The 19,139-nt window shown below is 42.8% G+C and overlaps 2 protein-coding genes across 3 annotated transcripts in view; both read right to left on the bottom strand.

The window, feature by feature from the left end:
• LOC131222770 (heat shock factor protein HSF30-like) overlaps positions 1–4,071 on the bottom strand; it is a 29,825-nt gene extending 25,754 nt beyond the window's left edge. The window contains exon 1 of the mRNA XM_058217961.1: positions 3,922–4,071. Within this exon, the coding sequence (XP_058073944.1) occupies positions 3,922–4,071 (150 nt within the window). The remainder of the gene's footprint in view (positions 1–3,921) is intronic.
• LOC131222772 (heat shock factor protein HSF30-like) lies at positions 3,787–7,559 on the bottom strand. 2 transcript variants are annotated; one of them, XM_058217965.1, is made up of 3 exons: positions 6,922–7,559; positions 6,537–6,824; positions 3,787–5,445 (listed from the first exon to the last, which is right to left on the bottom strand). In XM_058217965.1, the coding sequence occupies exons 2-3, from the start codon at positions 6,813–6,815 to the stop codon at positions 4,624–4,626; spliced, it is 1,101 nt and encodes a 366-aa protein (XP_058073948.1). In that variant the 5' UTR covers positions 6,816–6,824; positions 6,922–7,559; the 3' UTR covers positions 3,787–4,623. The 2 variants fall into 2 exon arrangements, with proteins under 2 accessions (XP_058073948.1, XP_058073947.1); XM_058217964.1 differs by having other exon boundaries at positions 7,203–7,559.
• Positions 7,560–19,139: the final 11,580 nt, after the last annotated feature.

Raw genomic sequence — 19,139 nt, 5'->3', positions numbered from 1 at the left:
TCAATCCCCATTGTTTTGTGTGTTGTGGCACACTTAAATTTTAGATCTACTTGATTTTTGGAATCATGCCTCATCGTGCTTTTGATAAACTGATGGACGGAGTAGATTTGTCATGGGCGTATGCGTGGGCATAACATGTCTATACATAAAACCCAGTATCACAGGAACTGATAACCGACAGGCAAGGTATTACAAGTTGTGCTACCATACGGTATTTCCCTAATATACCACCTGTGTGAGACGTCGGTACCATTGAAACAGTAGTCCCCACTGTGAAGACAGCTTGCCACAAAAATCAAACCGGTCACTTCATTAGGTGGGGCACAACATAGGAATCAATCTACAACCTACGATCTGACTGAGCAGACAGGTGTGGCCTACCCAGTGACGATTGACCGTTAAAAGCTTCCTGGGGTCACAAAAGCTTTGGATTAAGATGATATTTGTGTGGTCTCATCGTCTAAGATATTTGTGACCTTATCAACGGGTCGGATAGAAAATAAACATCCCAGTGGAATTCGTGAAGTTTTTAATAGTGGGATTCAATCAAGACCATTTCCTTGGGCGCAGGTCTCCTCATATTTGAGTAACTTCATTTTTCGGATCATGCTTTAAAATAAGCTTTTAAAATGGTTGGACGACATAGATTTAAAGCAAACAGATCACCATAAGCCCCAGGGTTGACCCACCTGGATGGATCCAGGAGCAGATTAGGTGAGACCTGGGTCCACCAGGGTGGGTGGGACCCCTGACTGTGGGGCCTAATGTGATGTATATGACTACATCCATGCCATCCATCCGTCTTGAAAACTCATTCTAAGGCATGATCTGAAACGGTGAAATGGATCCAAATCTTAGGTGGAGCTTAATAAAAGAAACAGTCGTAAATTGGTAATAGATCCTTGAAACCTCAAGTGGGCCACAAAAGTTCCGGATTAAGCTGGAATTTGTATAGTCTATTCATCCAAACCTATGTGACCTTATAAACATGTTGGATGGAAAATAATTATTCTCTTATCACCCATGAATTTTTTAATGGTAGGGATTCAATCACTCCTATTTGTTGAGGTATGGTCCACGTGAGATTTGGATCCACTTCATTTTTTGCATCATGTCGTAAAATAAGCTTTCGAAACGGTTTGAAGGCCTGGATTTACGGCGCATGGATCACCCCACAGTCATTCCCGGGTCTCACCTAATCGGCTCCCACGCGTGGTGATCAAAACGTTTGTTCATGTCCTTTTCGCTCACTGATAGGGTTGTACGGTATTAGTCATGGTGAAAACGGATTGGCTGCTCTCCTGCCACCAGCCCGAGGCTGGTGGTGGGTGCTATGTGAGACCCGCCATGATGTATGTATTTCATTCATTCCTTTCATACATTTTTACAGATAATTTTAGGGCTTTATCCAAAAAATGAGAGGGATATAAATCTCAAGTGGACCACACCACGGGAAAAAAATAGCAAATAAATATCCACCATTAAAATCCTCTTAAGGCCCACTGTACTGTATATTTGACATCCAATCTGTTGATGTGCTCATTCAGACATAGATGAAGGGAAAAAAAAAAAAAAAACAAAGATCAGCTTGATCTGAAACTTTTATGGCCCCCAAAATATTTTTAACGGTTGACGTTTATTCAACATTGTTTCCTGTAGCGTGGTCCACTTTAGAGTGGGCTATACCTTATTTTTTGTCTCATACCATAAAATGATCTATAAAAATAGATGGACAGTATGAATGAAACATATACATCATAGTGAGCCCAAGGAGCACCGACCATAAGCCATTTGCTGGTTGCAGGGGAGCAGCCAATCCGTTTCCACTCATGGTACACCAGCCTGAATCTAATCAGTTCTCGTCTTGATATATGCGCATGAAGCATGTGGGAGCGGATTGTTTGTGACCCGGTATCTGTGCCCGGGTCTGTGGGGTCCAAAGATATGTACGTAATAATTTAAAATTTAGGCAGATCCAAAACTCATATGGCTCTGGCTCCTACCAACAAAACACTGGTAACAGCAACGTCCGTTGTTGAAATATGATCATATGACATCCAAACTGTTCATAGAATTATTACCACTGAGGAACAAATATGATCATGATTCAAAACTTTTGTCACGGTCAGGCGTTCAATCCCCACTGTTTCGGTGGTATGGCCCGCGTAAGTTTTAGATCTGACTGATTTTATAGAATCCTGTCTATTGTGGTCTTTCAAAACAGATGGACGGAGTGGATTTGTCAGGGACATCTCTATGAGCCCACGCAGTCCTGGACACGCTGGGACGCGGATTCATCTGATGGAGGAAAATCGTGGCTCCTTACGTATCGTATCGGCGTTTAATTTCAGCACATGTCTTGTTATCTCCAATCAAATCTCTCCGAATCCACTGAATCGGGTTTGATTTGCTGCGAGTAATTTTCACCTTTATCTGTGACGGAAGTTGTCGTGTTGGTTTGCCACGTTGTGCCTATCATTTCGGAAGCCGAACGTGTGGTGTGCCATTCACCACCGACTTCGTTGGTGTGTTAACCTTACCAAGTTCTGCGGTCCCACCGTAATATATTTATTATATCCATACTGTTCATCCATTTGTAGATATCGTTTCATGACATGACCTCAAAAATCAATTATATCTAAAGCTCAAGCGGACCACACTAAACAAAAATAATTTAAAAAAAAAAAATTGAGGACAATGCTCCCTACCATTGAAACATTCATAGGGTCATCATGATATTTATTTGCCAGATAACTTGTTACTAAGGTCACATAGACGTAAATGAAGGATAAAAAAAAAAAAATACTAATATCATAACGATCCAAAACTTCTGCAACCCTCGAGAAGGTTTCAATGGTAAATGTTTAATCCCCAGTTATTTCTACAGTGTGGTCCATTTGAACTTTAGATACCAGGTTTGGATATAACATGTACCTCATGTTAAGGACTACAATCTTGGCCGCGCAATTATTTCCTATCATTTGGGACTCGCTTCGGTAGGGTCAGTGTGACCCCTCCGGACCGGTAATGGTCAGTGCTGGAAAAGCTATGTCGCCCACCACATGTATATATCTTATCCATGCCGTCCATCCATTTTTCGATCTAACCGGCATGAGCACAAAACTGAAGCAGATTCAAATCTCATGTGAATCTCACTACATGAAACAGTGGTGATTGGATACCCACCATTAAAAACGTCTTAAGGCCAATTATAATGTTTATTTACAATCCAACCTGTTGATTAGCTCGCACAAACTTGAGAGAAGAGACAAATATCAGCTCCCTCCAAAACTTTTATGGCCTTCAAGAAGTTCTAAATGATAAACATCCATTCACCAGGTGTGGTCCGGTTGACATTTTGATTTGTTATATTTTTGGGATCATGGCCTAATATGAGATCGCAAGCCCCATACATTCGCAGTGGACCCATACTGCAATGGATGCTTGAACTCATGACCTAGTGATGAAATTCTTATGAATCTACCACTGTGTGGATCCATTTGATACTTGTTTTTCATTTGTACTCACCAAACCAATGGATTCAATGTTATAAAAAGATCTTGGTAGCTCTAGAAAGCTCTTAATGGCGGTCCACCGTATTCCTGCTGTCCCCCAAGTGTAGCCCACTTGAGCTTTGTATCGACCTGATTTTTTTGGACTCAAGGTCCTAATAAAAGCTAGAGAAACTGTTGTCTAAAGGGAATTTCACAAGTCCTTATGAGCTAGGAGGGTACATGTGTTCCAAATATATGGTGAATCCCCCCCCAAAGAGATGTAGATTGCCAGTAGAGCAAGAGACGCAGGAAATTCTGCAACCTTAACATGTCTAATGAAATCATGCTCTATCTACTTATCAGTTGTGGATGTTCCGATGAAAAAGTTAAAACATCATTTCATCCAGCATATAACAAGCACACTTACCGCTCTTTCATTGGGCCACCCATTACAGCAAGGAATCAAGGAAAAGGAAGAAAGAACAGCCATTGCAGAAAGATTGCAGCTACTGCTTCCTCCCCAAAGTCTCCGGCCATCTCTCCTTGACTCGAACCATGCATGACCTACAAAACACATCACAGAACCAAAATCATCATCAGCTAAATCAATATGATTATCTAAGAAGCCCCATCAAAGAACAAAGAATAGGAACGAGAAACAGAAACAGTCCAAAAATAGGACATCAATAAAAAGGATATAGAAACTGAATTATCATCGCTGCTGTCCTCTGCATCTTTGGTCCGCCCTGCAGACCAAACACCCCCAACTTTAGTTACACCACTCCCTCCCAATGACAAGTACATTGCAAACACACTACAACAAACAATTGGTACCACCACAACAGTACCAATAGGGCGAAACACACACGAAGATGCGGAGGTCGACAGCACCAATGCTGGAAAGACAGACAGAAGATGGTGGTGGGCGTTTGGGTTTTCTTCCGATTGGATTTGGCTTCACTGCCTCGACCCCAGAAAAGCCATCTGCCAAACAATGGATACAGCCACAATGGTGCATATATGGCGAAACCCAGGTATGAAGACGTAGAGGACGACAACATAAATACTGGAAAGATGGTGGAAGAAGATGGCATTGGGCGTTTGGGTTTTATTCCGATTGGATTTGCCTTCATGGCTTTGACCCCAGAAAACCCATTTGCTCAGCCAAGACCTGTAGATTGTCACTCCAATCACATGGCCTAGCAGCCAAATCCTCCACCTCCACATCAATCTCCCTTTGTTCTTCTTCCCCTTCTTCTAAATTCCCTGCAATCAGCTCCTCATTCAGTAATTCTTCCCACAAAATGTCATTTGCGGAACCCGAATCCCAGTCACTATGGCCAGGGATAACTTCAACAGTTGGATTTGTATTAGAACTGCCTGAGTTGTTATCCATGGCAGAAAGTAGCATCTCAATCTCCGTTTCAATCGCAACTTCTTCCTCAGCCACTGTCTGATGTGGGTAGCTAACAGCCCGAGCACCCATGGCCGATATCACTTCCTCTTGCAGGTTCTCTGAACTTGCACTCGCCGGCAATCTACGTTTCCCTCCAACGCCTCCAAATGCTTTCTTCTGCTCACCACACTGCATCAGCTGCTGGGCAAAAGTTGGGTTCTTAAGAGCTCTGGCCAGGAAGGCCATCATCTGTTGCTGCTTTCTCTCTGTACCTTGCAACCATTCTTCCATGGCAGCGAGTTGGGCTCGGGAGTTCTGCTGTTGTTGTTTAAGCTTCACGATTTCAACCATTAGTACATTGCGATCTCTTTTCAGTCGCTCCACTTCATCTTCCACACCAAATTGTCCCAATTCAACGCAAGCACTGGTTTCCTGCTGTTGTAAGTTCTGAGGGACATGCCTTCGCCTCTTGATGTTTTTCAATAGATGCTTCTGCCCTCCCAAAAACCCTTCATTTGCAAACTCCCATCGATCTGGATCAACCTTTCTAAAACCCTGTAACCATCGTTTCATACAGGTACAGTTCAGATCCGTAGTAGAGATAGGGGAAATGTAGATGATTGGGATTCTGTTGAAACAACATAGACATGTTTTTCTCGGATTCAAACTCACAAGCGATATACAAACATTGAATTCAAGGAGAAAGATGGATGCAATTAAACAATGATAAAAAAGAACCTCTAGACTCAAATACACCAAAATTTGAAGAATTGTTAAAGAATCTTCAAGAACATCAATGTCACAAATATCTAGTACTTTCAGAATTGCAAGCATTCAACATCTGAAGTTTCTGAAGAATTTGGGAACTGTCAGAAAGAAGAAACATCTGCGATATCAACAAAATCCTCTTCAAAGAGCTTACAATAACTCGTGGATTTCGTTTCAAATACTTGGAAGATTCATCAGAGAGAAATATTTGCAAGACCCAAGAAGCATTAGCTAACTGAAATCTCAAAAGCCATCAGCACCACCAAGTCCAGAACATTTGAGAACATTGAATTCAAAGGTTTCAGTGGCAGAAACTTTGAACCCAATTGCAGATTTTTCTCTTTTTTTGCCTTCTTTTTTTTTTTTTTTTTTTTTGAAAGATTCAATTGCAGAATATCAATAACGATGCCATGAAAGTCTAGAACACTCCCAATTCCCCATTTGAGCTGACTGGACTCCAATAAAACAATAACCAAAAAGAAAAATGCAAGACCAACTCTCCAAATTCAGTATCTGAGATGTCCGAAGGACTCGGAAAATAAAAAATGAGAATGAAAATCTGCAAAACCAACTATTCAAATTCAGAATCTGCCTTGAGAACTCAAGAAATCAAAATTAAAACCTTTTTCAAAATAACTCATGGATCCATTCAAAGTACTCACATTTCAGTAGTAAACTAAAATATATGTAAAACCCACAACCATTCACAAGAAACTCATCACAAAACACGCTAATTTTCACATTTGAATATTTCGAGTTCCAAACATAAAGAAAGAAAACAACTCCAATCAATCATAAAACACCAAAATCAATAGAAATAACTAGCTTTAATGCCTTTGTCAGGGAAATGCAAAGAATCAAACAGCTCGAGTGCTTACGTATGTATTGAGCTGGCGTATGAAGCTGGAAAAATTGCTGTGCTTGAAGTATTTGGGAAGGAGATTTGTGGCGAGCTTGTGCGCATCCCACACGATGAAGCTGTTGCGAGATTGGCTCCAAGATACGACCGAGTCAGTTGCCGGGTCCTCAACCATGTCGAATGTCTTTGTCAAGAACGGAGGCGGGCCGGAATCGTGCAATCCCTCCATCGGCTGTGGAGACAAGACAAAAGACGAGCTGCCGCCAGCTTCCTCTTCCTTCACCACCACACCTTTCATTGCTTTCTCCTGCAAGAGATGGAAGTATTTAAAAACAAATGATCAGAGGCTTATACTAAAAAAAAAAAAACAAAAGGAATATAAGATCCGGAATGCTAGTTTCTACCCTGGCACAGGCCTCTGTTTGGCTAGAGATGGGAAATTCAGGAAAACGAGTAGAAAACGGGTACAATTCAATGGGTTCAGGAAAAAGAGCTTAATTTCATATCAAAAGGCGAGATTTTTCGAGTTGGGTTTGAGCCTATCTGAAATGGGTTTCCAGGATTTGGGATTTGAAGGTCGAAATCATCTCAAAGATTGGATTTTTCGAATTGGGTATGTGAAGAAAAGAGGTTTAAATCAGATGGGTCTTGGAATTTGAGAAATGGGTTTCGGATGTTATGATACCTGCAAGGGAAATTTCATCTTAAAAAACAGATCTTTTGAACTAGGCAGCTGAAGAAAATAGATTCAACCATAAGGGTTTTGGATTCCCTGAATTGGGTTTTCTGACTTTGATCAGGAAAATTTCATCTCAGAATGTCAACGGTGCGTTGCCATTTGACAAACGTTGGATTTTTTTAAACGAATTTCGAAATGAGTCTGGTAGTGTCACTTAATTTGAAAAGGGCAGTCGGAAGAGAGGCAGTATATAAGGAAGAGGAATCGAAAGTTCTGGAAAAGATGAGAGATGCGATGACATTTTGTTAACTGCCGAGATATTTTTTTCAGAAGTTTCCGAAATCCAGTTGTATCGCAATCGTCTTTCCGTGAAACCTCTCCATGAGTTTCTAGAAACTTCTCCGGCTCTCCGTGCGTATATCGCTGTGATCCGACTCTCTGAGCCCTACCGTGATATATTTGTTTTATCCACGCTGTCCATCCGTTTTTTCAGCCGACTTTAGGTTCTGAGCCCAAAAATATGTCAGATCCAAAGCTCATGTGGACCACACCGTGGGAAACAGTGGGATAATGACAACCACCGTTGTAACCTTCCATGGCCTACCATGATATTTAATTGCCATCCAACCTGCTCATAAGGTCACACATACCTGGACAAAGTGAAAACACAGATATCATCTTCTACCAAAACTTCTGTGGCCCCGGGAATTTTTCAATGGTAGGTGTCCAATCTCCACTCTGTCCTGCTATGCGGTCCATATGAGCTTTATATCTACCTCTTTTCTTTTTTCTTTTTTTTTTCAGTAAAATGAGCTGGTAAAAGGATGGGCGGCGTTGATAAAACACATACGTCACGGTGGTCCCACATCTAGGTCACCAGGCAATCCACGTTGGCTATAAGTGGGTCAAATGGTTTAGTGGCCCAGAGCGTCGATCTGATGATGACAGCCACCGGGGATTAATCATTCTAGAAAGATATCCATGATTGGATGATCCTAGCCGTCCAGTCTTTGGGGTTCTTTTTGTTTAGTTTGGACCGCTTGCTGTTTTTGGTTTGTGGTTTATCAACAGTGTGGCCAATGATCAGCTGTTTGGATTATGAACCATGGACCTAATTGTACGGACATGGTGCCTCAGGACACTATCTACCTTTCAGACTACATCATTGTTATACTCTGATAGATGGTTGTGGATGATACTCATGCACTTAAAATTTAAAAAAGAAATTGAACACGTGGCATCAAGTTAGTTTAATTAAACAGCTCAAATTATGATACCCAGTGTAGATATACCGTGAATCTAAACTTAAATATTATTTGATCATCTGAGCATTGCATGTCGGTATTTATTGCAGTTAAAAAATGAAAAATATCCATAAAAGTCATATTTCCACAAACAAGACATAAATAGTTAAACTAAACCGTCCAAACTATGAACAGTTAAGAAGATTACTTTATGAATCCGGATCCTTTGCTTACACAAGTATAGCTTTCCTGATTGTAATATTACTGGGTAAGTGATGATGTACGCCAATCATGTTGCAACAAGCAGAAAATCTCTACTTGTATCTCCAAACTTCTAGTTTATTCATTTGACACAAGTGGTTTGATATTTCCTGGAAAGTTGGTTGTTCATATGTGATGATTTTTCAACTGATCTATTCATGCTTTGAGATAGGTAGACACAGATTTCCCGTGCTGGGAAGCTAGGTGGGGCCACTATGATATTTGTGAGAAATTCATCCGATCCATCCATTTGGGAGGTTATTTTAGGACATGAGATAAAAATTCTGAGTGGAAGAAATGTTGCTCTTAAGTTCACCATATGTTTATATGCCATTCTAACTAAAATGAAAACATAAAAAGGCTTCCAGTTGTGCTAGTTCAATCCCTATTATTTCATCTTGTGTGGCCCACTTGAGTTTTGGATCTGCCAAACAATTTGTCACGTGTCTTTAAATGAACTTGTAGAATGGTTGTATGGGGGTGGGTTTCTCAAAAACATTATGGTGCGCCCTCCTACCTTTCCAATGCTGCAACTGAAATCTGTGTCCGAGACAAGTGGGGGTACCGACTGAATGCTGCAACTGAAATCTGTGTCCGAGACAAGTGGGGGTACCGACTGAATGCTGCAACTGAAATCTGTGTCCGAGACAAGTGGGGGTACCACCTATTCAGTCGGTAGTGCCTCTCCAGCATTGACATTGGTGATAGTCAGTGCTGGAAAAGCTTCCAGGCTCCACGCCATCCATCTATTTTGCCAGCTCATTTTAATATGTGAGACCAAAGACGAGATGCATCCAATGTGAAGATTTGTTAATATCAAATTACAGATTTATAATTATGGTAAAAGAAATTGGAAACTAAAAATACAGAAGATTAAGGATAGGTTGAAGTACATATAATCATAATTATGTTGTCTTTAAAGCTTTATTCACTCATTCTCAAGTTCATCGAGATTGTTGATAGTTTCCAGGCAAATAGCTTCTAAAATACGACGAGCTCGTGTGTATTTCTGCATTTAGCAAACACGAAAGAACCACCAATAAAACTCTGAAAACACAATTTTAATGGTAGACAAAAGCTAGGAAAAAAGTTTTCAAATGAAATAGAGACATAAAAATAATATTAGCTTTGCTTGCTTAAACCACTGCACTGGTCTAGATCTTATGGACCTGGTAGTCTCAGGTTCGTATTGAACCTGCTAGCTTGATCACAAAATGCTTGTAGCTTGCTAGTTTAGATTAGAGAATGAATTAGCTTGCTTGTGTTGAACGAATGAACCAGCCCCACGCTGTTTATATAGGTAAGGATAACTAGATGTTTTTTAATCTAGAGTCATAAACACCATGGAATGTTTCTAATTGTTGGAGAGAAACTAGTCATTTTCTGCCGTTTATGGTTGTTGAAGAGAAACTAGTCATTTTTTGGTATTTTATGGCCATTTTGCATGTGGGAGACTAGCTAATGCTAGCCATTTTTTACTGTCGGGCTAGCCACATGCAACAATTTTTGCATGGTTTGATTAATTATTGCATGAATAGTTACATCAGGCCTCTTAAACAACTCCTATATAAAGCAAAGAGATATCTCTCAGATCTTTTCTCCACGGTAAAGTGGGGAGTAGTGCCTTTACAACCACATTGCTTCACGTGCCCATGCCATCATATTGAGATCGTGTTCGAGCCTATGCATGCGTGCGTGCAAGCCTCGATACTTGTCTGTCTTACCAAGCAAAAATTAAGGTACTCAACACCCTTCTTATAGAGTATTTTTTTTCCTTCTCCCCTACTATATATGGAACTATTACCAAAGGTGAAAATATATATATATATATATATATATATATATATATATATAATATTCATTTTTTATTTTAAATAATTTTTTAAAGAACTAACATCCAAATCTTAATCAAACCACACCACAAAATGGTGGTGATTTATCGCCACCGTTAAAAACTTCTCCAAGGTTATATAAGTTTTGGATGAAGCTGATATTTGTGTTGTCCATTTGTACAATCTATGCTGCGCTGTGACCCATTTGAGGAGTTTCTAATGATAGCATTTAATATCCCCTGCTTCTGAGATTTCAATGTGTCATTTTAGGCATGCATGAGCTTTAAAAAAAATGATTGGAAGGCATGGATAAGATACATACATAATGGTGGGGGCCCATAGTTACTACACCACTTGCCTAGGCACTCAACATGAGAAGCGGGTTGGCTGGCGCACCTCACACCGGCTGTATACCTGCTGTATTTACATAAGCAAGTTCTGTGGCAAGTTCTGTGGGTCCCATCATGAGGTATGTGTTATATCCAAATCATCCATCCATTTGGTGGTCTCGTCTTAAGGCTTGAGCTGAAAATAAGATAGATATAAAGATCAAGTGGACCACACTGCAAAAAGCAGTGGGAGACATCCATGTATTTTTTTACCTTATTAACATATTGGATGGAAATTAAACGGTATGGTGGGCCTACGAATTTTTTAACGGTGAAAATCATTATCCTAGTTGTTATTTTTGATGTGGTCCATTTTAACTTTGGATAGGATTCATTTTATTTTTTCTAATGCTCTAATATGATCTTGAAAAATGGATAAACAGTGTGGATATAATAAATACATCATTGTTGGGCCCATGTAACTTCGATATCCTTTGAACCGTTCGTACAACCTGGAGCTTGATGAGCATTGGTGCTCGTCTATGCACAATATGCATCTACACTAGCTATATAGCTGGTGTGTGGTACACCAACCAATCCGCTTCCCTCAACACGAAGTTCCCAAAGCTGGTAAGTCATTACAGAGGTGGTCATGATGAATGACCTCTATCCATCAGTTTCTTGAGACCACAATAGGGGCCTGTTTGGGAGCGTGGATTTGGAACACCCTGGATTCGCAACCCCCAGGATTAGAAACCCCATGGATTGACAATCCTCCCGGTGTGCACGCTGGAGTGTGAATCACTTTAATTCAAAAATACCTATATATGATATATTTACAGGGGTTTGAATTTAATTACTAAATTAACTTTAATATCTCTAATTAGTGAGATATATAATTTTTGACACTATGCTTGCGATAAGCCCGCTGAAATATATGCTTTGCCTGAAAATGATGAAATTTCAAGTCTTGGATGGACCGCAAGCACAAGATCATGTCTGAGTGACTAACCAACGATTTTTAATCGTTGATTAATATGGACAATGTTTGGACAGTACTAGACAATGTTTGGACTGCTAATTTATATCGACAATGTTTGGACAGTACTGATCATCATTAGTGGGTTATGTGCCCAATAGAATGATAGTGTACAGTGACATATATGTTACACTTACAACTATTGAAATGATTTTATGTGTAATCCAGGCTCTCAGTGTGGATTACAAACCCTTTCAAAGAGGGGATTGGAAATCCTCTGGATTGGCAATCCCCGGTTGTTTTATGCTTCCAAGGGGATTTGAAACCCCCTCCAATCCATGGTGCCAGTTGACTCTTAAGAAAGGATTCTAAAAATCAAGCAGATCCAAAACTCAGGTGGGCCATAAAACTTCTGTGGCCTCCACAAAGTTTCCCTGCGGCACACCTAACTTTTATATCTACCTGATTTTTGGAATCATATCTCGTTGTGCTTTTGAGAAAACTGATGGATGGAGTAGATTTGTCATGGGCGTATGCGTGGGCTCACGTAACATATCCATGCATAAAACCGAGTATCATTGGTACTGAAAACCGACAGGCAAGGTATTACAAGTTCTGCTACCACATTTCCCTATTCTATCACTTGTGTGAGACGTCGGTACCATTGAAACAGTAGTCCCCACTGTGAAGACAGCTTGCCACAAAAATCAAACCGGTCACTTCATTAGGCGGGGCACAACATAGGAATCAATCTACATCTACGATCTGACTGAGCAGACAGGTGTGGCCAACCCAGTGACGATTGACCGTTAAAAACTTCCTGGGGTCACAAAAGCTTTGGATTAAGATAATATTTGTGTGGTCTCTTCGACCTTATCAACGGGTCAGGATGGAAAATAAACATTGCAGTGGAATTCATGAAGATTTTAATGGTGGGGATTCAATCAAGACCATTTCCTTAGGTGTGGGTCACCTCATATTGGAGTAACTTCATTTTTTGTGATCATGCCTTAAAATAAGCTTTTAAAATGGTTCGACGGCGTAGATTTAAAGCAAATAGATCACTATAGGCCCCAGGGTTGACCCACCTGGATGGATCCAGGAGCAGATTAGGTGAGACCCGGATCCACCAAGGTGGGTGGGACCCCTGACTGTGGGGCCCACTGTGATGTATATGACTACATCCATGCCATCCATTCATATTGAAAGCTTATTCTAAGGCATGATCTGAAAAGGTGAAATAGATCCAAATCTTAGGTGGAGCATAATACAAGAAACAGTGGTAAATTGGTAATTGATCCTTAAAAACTCACGTGGGCTACAAAAGTTTTGGATAAAGCGGAAAGTTGTGTAGTCTCTTTATAATCATGGTGGATGGAAAATAAATATTCTCCTGTCACGCATGAAGTTTTTAATGGTGGGGATTCAATCACTCCTATTTGTTGTGGGATCCACTTCATTTTTGGAATCATGTCCTAAAATAAGCTTTCGAAACGGCTAGAAGACCTGGATTTAAGGTGCATACATCACCCCACAGTCATTCCCAGGTCTCACTTAATCGGCTCCCACCCGTTGTGATCATTACGTATATTCCTGTCCCTTCGCTCACAGGATTGTACGGCATCACTCATGGTGGAAACGGATTGGCTACTCCCCTGCCACCAGCCATGGGGTTGGTGGTCGGTGCGATGTGGGCTCTGTTATGGGAAGATCCAAGCCCCTTACAATTCTAAGGGCCGACGTCATACTGGCTCGATCGGACAGACGACTACCCTATCTAATGCCCACAATTGAAGAATTTACCGATGAGCCTCAAAGTTGCTTCGGCTCTGAGATTAATGATCAATTCGGCTCAAGACGATCTAAGACTAAAATAGGAGGAAACTCAACTTGATAGGATAGGCCCGACACTTCACCTCGGACCTCATGAAAAAGCCGTTTAGAACGTCCGACTGGCAAGAAGCCACGGCCGTCAGCTCGGCTCGGACTGTAAATGTGACCACTGTTCGACGAAGGCTTATAACCGCTCTGATTGAGATCTTATCTGTCAGAAGGACCGAGCCGAGGTCAAATTCTAAGGTGGACGTTCCATAACCTAAGCTTAAAAACTACCATAAGTGGATGTAACCAGTTATGTCGCTCGCCGATACGCATGATGTGCATAATATCCTACACGATCCTTGCATTACGTGCGATATCCCCACGATGTAAAAATCCTCCTGATTGAGTGAATCGTGCTAAGATTAACGGACTCACACCATCCGACAGTCAGGTATAAATACGTCAAGACCCCATTGCTACAGGTATGTAAGATCTTGCACTCTCTCTACCTTTCAACTTAGACCCGGATTCCCTTGACCTAACTTAGGCATCGGAGGGTCCCCCGGCTTAGCCAGGGTCTCCTTTGCTCACCTTTTGTGCAGGGTCAGGGTTCGTCGAGGGTTCCTCTCACGGAGTGGAGGGTGATCCAGATTTTGACCTCAACATTTTTAGTGCCGTCTGTAGGAACTGATACAAAAGGTCAGGTCACTGTTCTCGAGCATAATGGTTAGAGGAAAGAAGAAAGCAGTAGCCGTGGTGTCAGAGCCAAATGAACAGACTCGCTCGTCCTTACTGCTTCATGCAGAATCGACCTCGGGGCCCTCCCAGCGTTCTCGCAATCGAGCTAATAATTATCGAGCCATCAAAACGAGATACAGGCTCTGCATGACGAAGTAAACCGGATGAAGCAACAACAGGAGCCACAACTGCGCCCAACTCAAGAAAACCCTACTCCCGAGCTGATCGACCTTGTTGTGGAAGCTCACTCTGTACCAAGGAGTACGAGGCACGAAGCGCCTCAACATCCCCAGACGTGGGTTTCGGGTCGAAATCCTCTCCCGACCCAAATCCGAGTCTCGGCTCAGAACACGGCCACTAGAGCTCCAACCAATGCTTCGGTCACTTCAGCCCTATCACCAATGGACCTCCGTCATCGGTTAGAACAGAGGAGGGAAAGGAGAACTCCAGATAGAGAAGACGCCCAAGAGATCGTAGCGGAAAACAAAGACCCTTGGGAAAAACGGTTCGCGGAGCTCAACGATAAGTTCCTAGCGTTGGAAAAAAAAACAACAGCCTACGTCAGTTCCTGCCGCCTTTCAAGCGATGATGGAAGAGACCGAACATTCCTTCACCTCGGACATTATGAACGAGGTGATGCCCCAGAGATTCCGGATTCCTCCTGTCATCCAATACTTCGGGTCCAAAGACCCATCTGAGCACGTGAAAACTTATCGATCATGGATGCAGATCCAGACGGCAATAGATGCAATGATGTGCCGAGGGTTCTCAATTACGCTCACAGGTTCCGCCCGGAGTTGGTATCGGCGGCTCAAGCCAAATTCTGTCAGTTCCTTCACAGAGTTGAGTCGACTATTCCTTACCCAATTCATAAGTGGTAGGAGAAGTCAAAAGCCCAACACTCACCTGTTTTCCATCAAGCAAGAGCCGAAGGAGTCGTTGGAAGATTACATTGCTCGCTTTAATGAGGAAGCATTGCTGATAGAAGATTAAGATGATAAAATGGCACTCTCTGCTGTGTTCAGCGACTTAAAAGAAGGAAAATTTACCTTCTCTATCGGAAAGAATCCACCAAAGACGTTGGCCAAACTCGTTGCCAGAGCTCAGAAATATACTAACGCATAAGAATTCTCCAATGCCCATAAAAGTATCTAAGTGGCCGACCTGAATGGTAAAGGGAAGAGGCCTAGGAACGAGGAATCCCAACCATCCAACAAAGGACCCGACGATCGCGCTCCTCGTGATCGTCGCCCGAAAAGAAGACCGGAGGGAAAGTTTCGTTCCTACACCCCCTTAACACATCCACTGAGCAGATTCTATTGGACATCTGAGGAGAAAAACTGCTGAATTGGCCTATCTGTATGAGAGCCGACCCAGATCATCAAGATAAGCGTAAGTACTGCCGTTTTCACCGAGATCACGGTCATAACACGGCGGACTGTGTAGATCTCAAAGATGAAATTGAGACCCTTATTCGGAAGGGACACCTGCGCCAATATACCAAAGAAGGAAAAGTTGCTCAAAAAGAAGAGAGAGCGAGAGCAGCTGGACACTGTCGCAGAAGAGCCTACCGAAATTCGTACCATCTTCGGGGGCTCATCTGATGGCGGAGATTCGAATAAGGCACGGAAAGCCCACTCTCGAAAGTCTTAATTGGAGCATTACGTCTACTTAACCGAGCGGCCCAGCAAAGAACTCCGAGTTAGCCCATGCACTCTGACCTTCACGGAAGAGGATGCGCGCGGAATCCAGCACCTACACGATGATGCCCTGGTGGTTGTTATGATCATAGCAAACCGCAAGGTATACCGCATCTTGGTCGACATCGAGAGCTCGGCAAACGTAATCTATTCTAAAGCCTTTAAAAGGGTGGAGATTTCGAGGTCTCACCTCAGACCTGTGAAGACCCCCCTGCGTGACTTTACCGGAGAAAGAGTAATCTCTGAAAGAGTCATTTCCCTCCCTGTGACTGCGGGAGAAGGGCAACACCAAGTCACCCTTATGGTGGACTTCTTAGTTGTCAACGTACCATCGGTGTATAACGTCATTTTCGGCCGGCCTTCCCTCAACGCAATGAGAGTAGCTGTCTCCACCTATCATCTGATGATGAAATTCTCTGCCGATGATGGGATAGGATATCTCTGAGGCGATCAACGCGAGGCTCGAAAATGTTATGCTATAGTAATCAAGAAGGGGTCGGTCAAGCAAACACTTACCATCAACATGCTGGACCCCAGAGGACCCGCAGAAGAATCGTCCATGGAAGATCTAGAGAAAGTACCGCTCGACGAGACAGATCCGAGCAGGACTGTCCAGCTCGGAACTTCACTGAACCCTGAGCAATGGTCCGAAATACTAATCTTCCTGCGACAGCATAGAGACATCTTTGCATGGTCACACGTAGACATGCCGGGGATTTCTCCTAATGTCTTAGTCCATAGGCTGAACGTGGACCCAGACCATAAACCGGTAAAATAAAAAAGAAGACCATTCGATGCCGAGCGGTACGAGGCCATTGCCAACGAGGTCTCCATCTTGCCCGATGCTAGTTTCATAGAGGAGGTATACTAACCCGACTGGATCGCGAATGTAGTCCTCATTAAGAAGGCCAACGGGAAATGGCGGGTTTATATAGACTACTCGGATCTAAACAAAGTGTGTCTGAAAGATAGTTTCTCGTTGCCTCGGATCGATCAGTTGGTGGACAGCACATCGGGACATGAATTACTCTCTTTCTTGGACGCATACTCTAGGTACAACCAGATCACAATGTATCCACCTGACAGGCAGAAGACTACCTTTATCATGAACAAGGGGCTCTTCTGTTACTGAGTCATGCCGTTTGACCTAAAGAATGTTGGGGCCACGTACCAAAGATTAGTGAATCAAATATTCGCCAAGCAGATTGGGCATACCATGGAAGTATACATCGATGAGATGTTGGTAAAAAGTATTAAAGCATCCGATCCCTGACGGATCTTGGAGAAACGTTTACCGTCCTTCGAGAATACCAAATGAAGATGAATCCCGCGAAGTGCACTTTCGAAGTCGGCTCAGGAAAATTTCTTAAGTTTCAGGTTAGTCAGAGAAGCATCGAGGCGAACCCCAATAAGATCAAAGCACTCATCGACATGAGTTCACCTCGGACTGTCAAGGAAATTCAATGTCTTACACGGCGAATCGCGGCGCTCGGACGTTTCATATCCAGAGCAGCAGATAAATGTCTTCCCTTCTTCCAGCAGTTGAAGGGTCATAAGAAGGCAGAGTGGACGTCAGAGTGCGAATAAGCCTTCCAGCAACTAAAACAGTATTTGGGCTCATCCCCCCTGCTATCCAAACCTGAAGAAGGTGAGCCCCTGTTCCTCTACCTCGCAGTCTCAGCCTCAGCCGTCAACTCGGTTCTGATCAGAAAGGTCGGAAGCAAGCAACACCCCGTATATTACGTGAGCAAGGCTATGGTACCTGTAGAAACGAGATATCCACCCCTGGAGAAGCTAGCGCTCAGCCTCGTCGTTTCAGCTTGAAGGTTACGTTCATACTTCCAAGATCATTCTGTAGTTGTGTTGACTGACTCCCCTTTCGAACAAGTTTTTCAGAGGCCCGAGGTTTCAAGTCGAATAACTAAGTGGGCCATCGAACTTGGTGAGTTCAATATCCAGTTTCGTCCGAGGACAGCGATCAAGGGTCAAGCTATGGCCGACTTCATTGCCAAATTCACCACTCTGAGCGCAGAAGAGATCAGTACTGAAGTCGAAATGACTCCATTCATCCCCCTAGGTGACCAAAAAGCGATATTGGACCTGGGGTGGGTTCTTTATGTGGACGGGTCGTCCACTATCAAAGGGGTCGGTGCCGGAATTGTCCTGATCGCACCTGATTCCATGACTATCCAATATGCGATCAGACTAGGGTTTAAGGCCTCAAACAACAAGGTGGAGTACGAAGCTTTACTAGCTGGACTCAAATTGGCGGCAAGCCTAAGTGTTCAGTCCCTTCAGGTTCGATGCGACTCTCAGTTGGTAGTAAATCATATTTCTACTGAGTACGAAGCCAAGGAGATAAGGATGATTGCTTAACTCAACGAGGTAAGGAAATTGATCGAAAGATTTTGGAGTTATACCATCCATCAGATCCCGAGAGCAGAAAACTCATGGGCCGACGCCCTAGCAAGGCTCACCTCTACAGCGGAAGGGAAGATCCCGCGAGTCATCTCAGTTGAATTCATATAACATCCGAGCATCGACAAAGCGGAGAACGAAGTCAATCCAGTGTGTGCCAATCTGAGCTAGATGGACCTGATCTTTAACTACCTCAGGTCCGGTGAGATCCCCTTGGATAGGTTGGAAGTTAGGCGACTGAGAGTCCGAGTAGCACGATACGTTATCCTGGACGGTATCCTATACAAAAAAGGGCATTCTCAGCCTTACCTCAGGTGTCTCCGACCCGATGAGGCAGAATATGTCATTCGGGAGATTCATGAAAGAATATGAGAAAACCATTCCAGTAGCCGAGCCTTGGCCTTGAAGATACTTCAACAAGGATATTTTTAGCCGACTATCAAGGAGGATTCTAAAACTTACGTTCAGAAATGCGACAAATGTCAATGCTTTGCAGCTGTGCCGAAGTAACCCACTGAAGAAATAACTCCCATGAGCGGTCCCTAGCCGTTCGCTCAATGGGGAATCGACATCATCGGCCCTCTGCCTACAGAAAAAGGGCAAGTTAAGTTCGTTATCGTT

Source organism: Magnolia sinica, chromosome 13 (assembly GCF_029962835.1).
Source record: "Magnolia sinica isolate HGM2019 chromosome 13, MsV1, whole genome shotgun sequence".
Lineage (NCBI taxonomy): Eukaryota > Viridiplantae > Streptophyta > Magnoliopsida > Magnoliales > Magnoliaceae > Magnolia > Magnolia sinica.
This window is presented reverse-complemented; position numbering and strand designations above follow the sequence as displayed.

Excerpts from the sequence above, each read along its gene's own strand:
- LOC131222772 (XM_058217964.1), bottom strand. Across the intron at positions 5,446-6,536 it reads TACGCCAGCTCAATACATAC|GGTTTTAGAAAGGTTGATCC; the intron begins GTAAGCACTCGA and ends CGATGGTTACAG.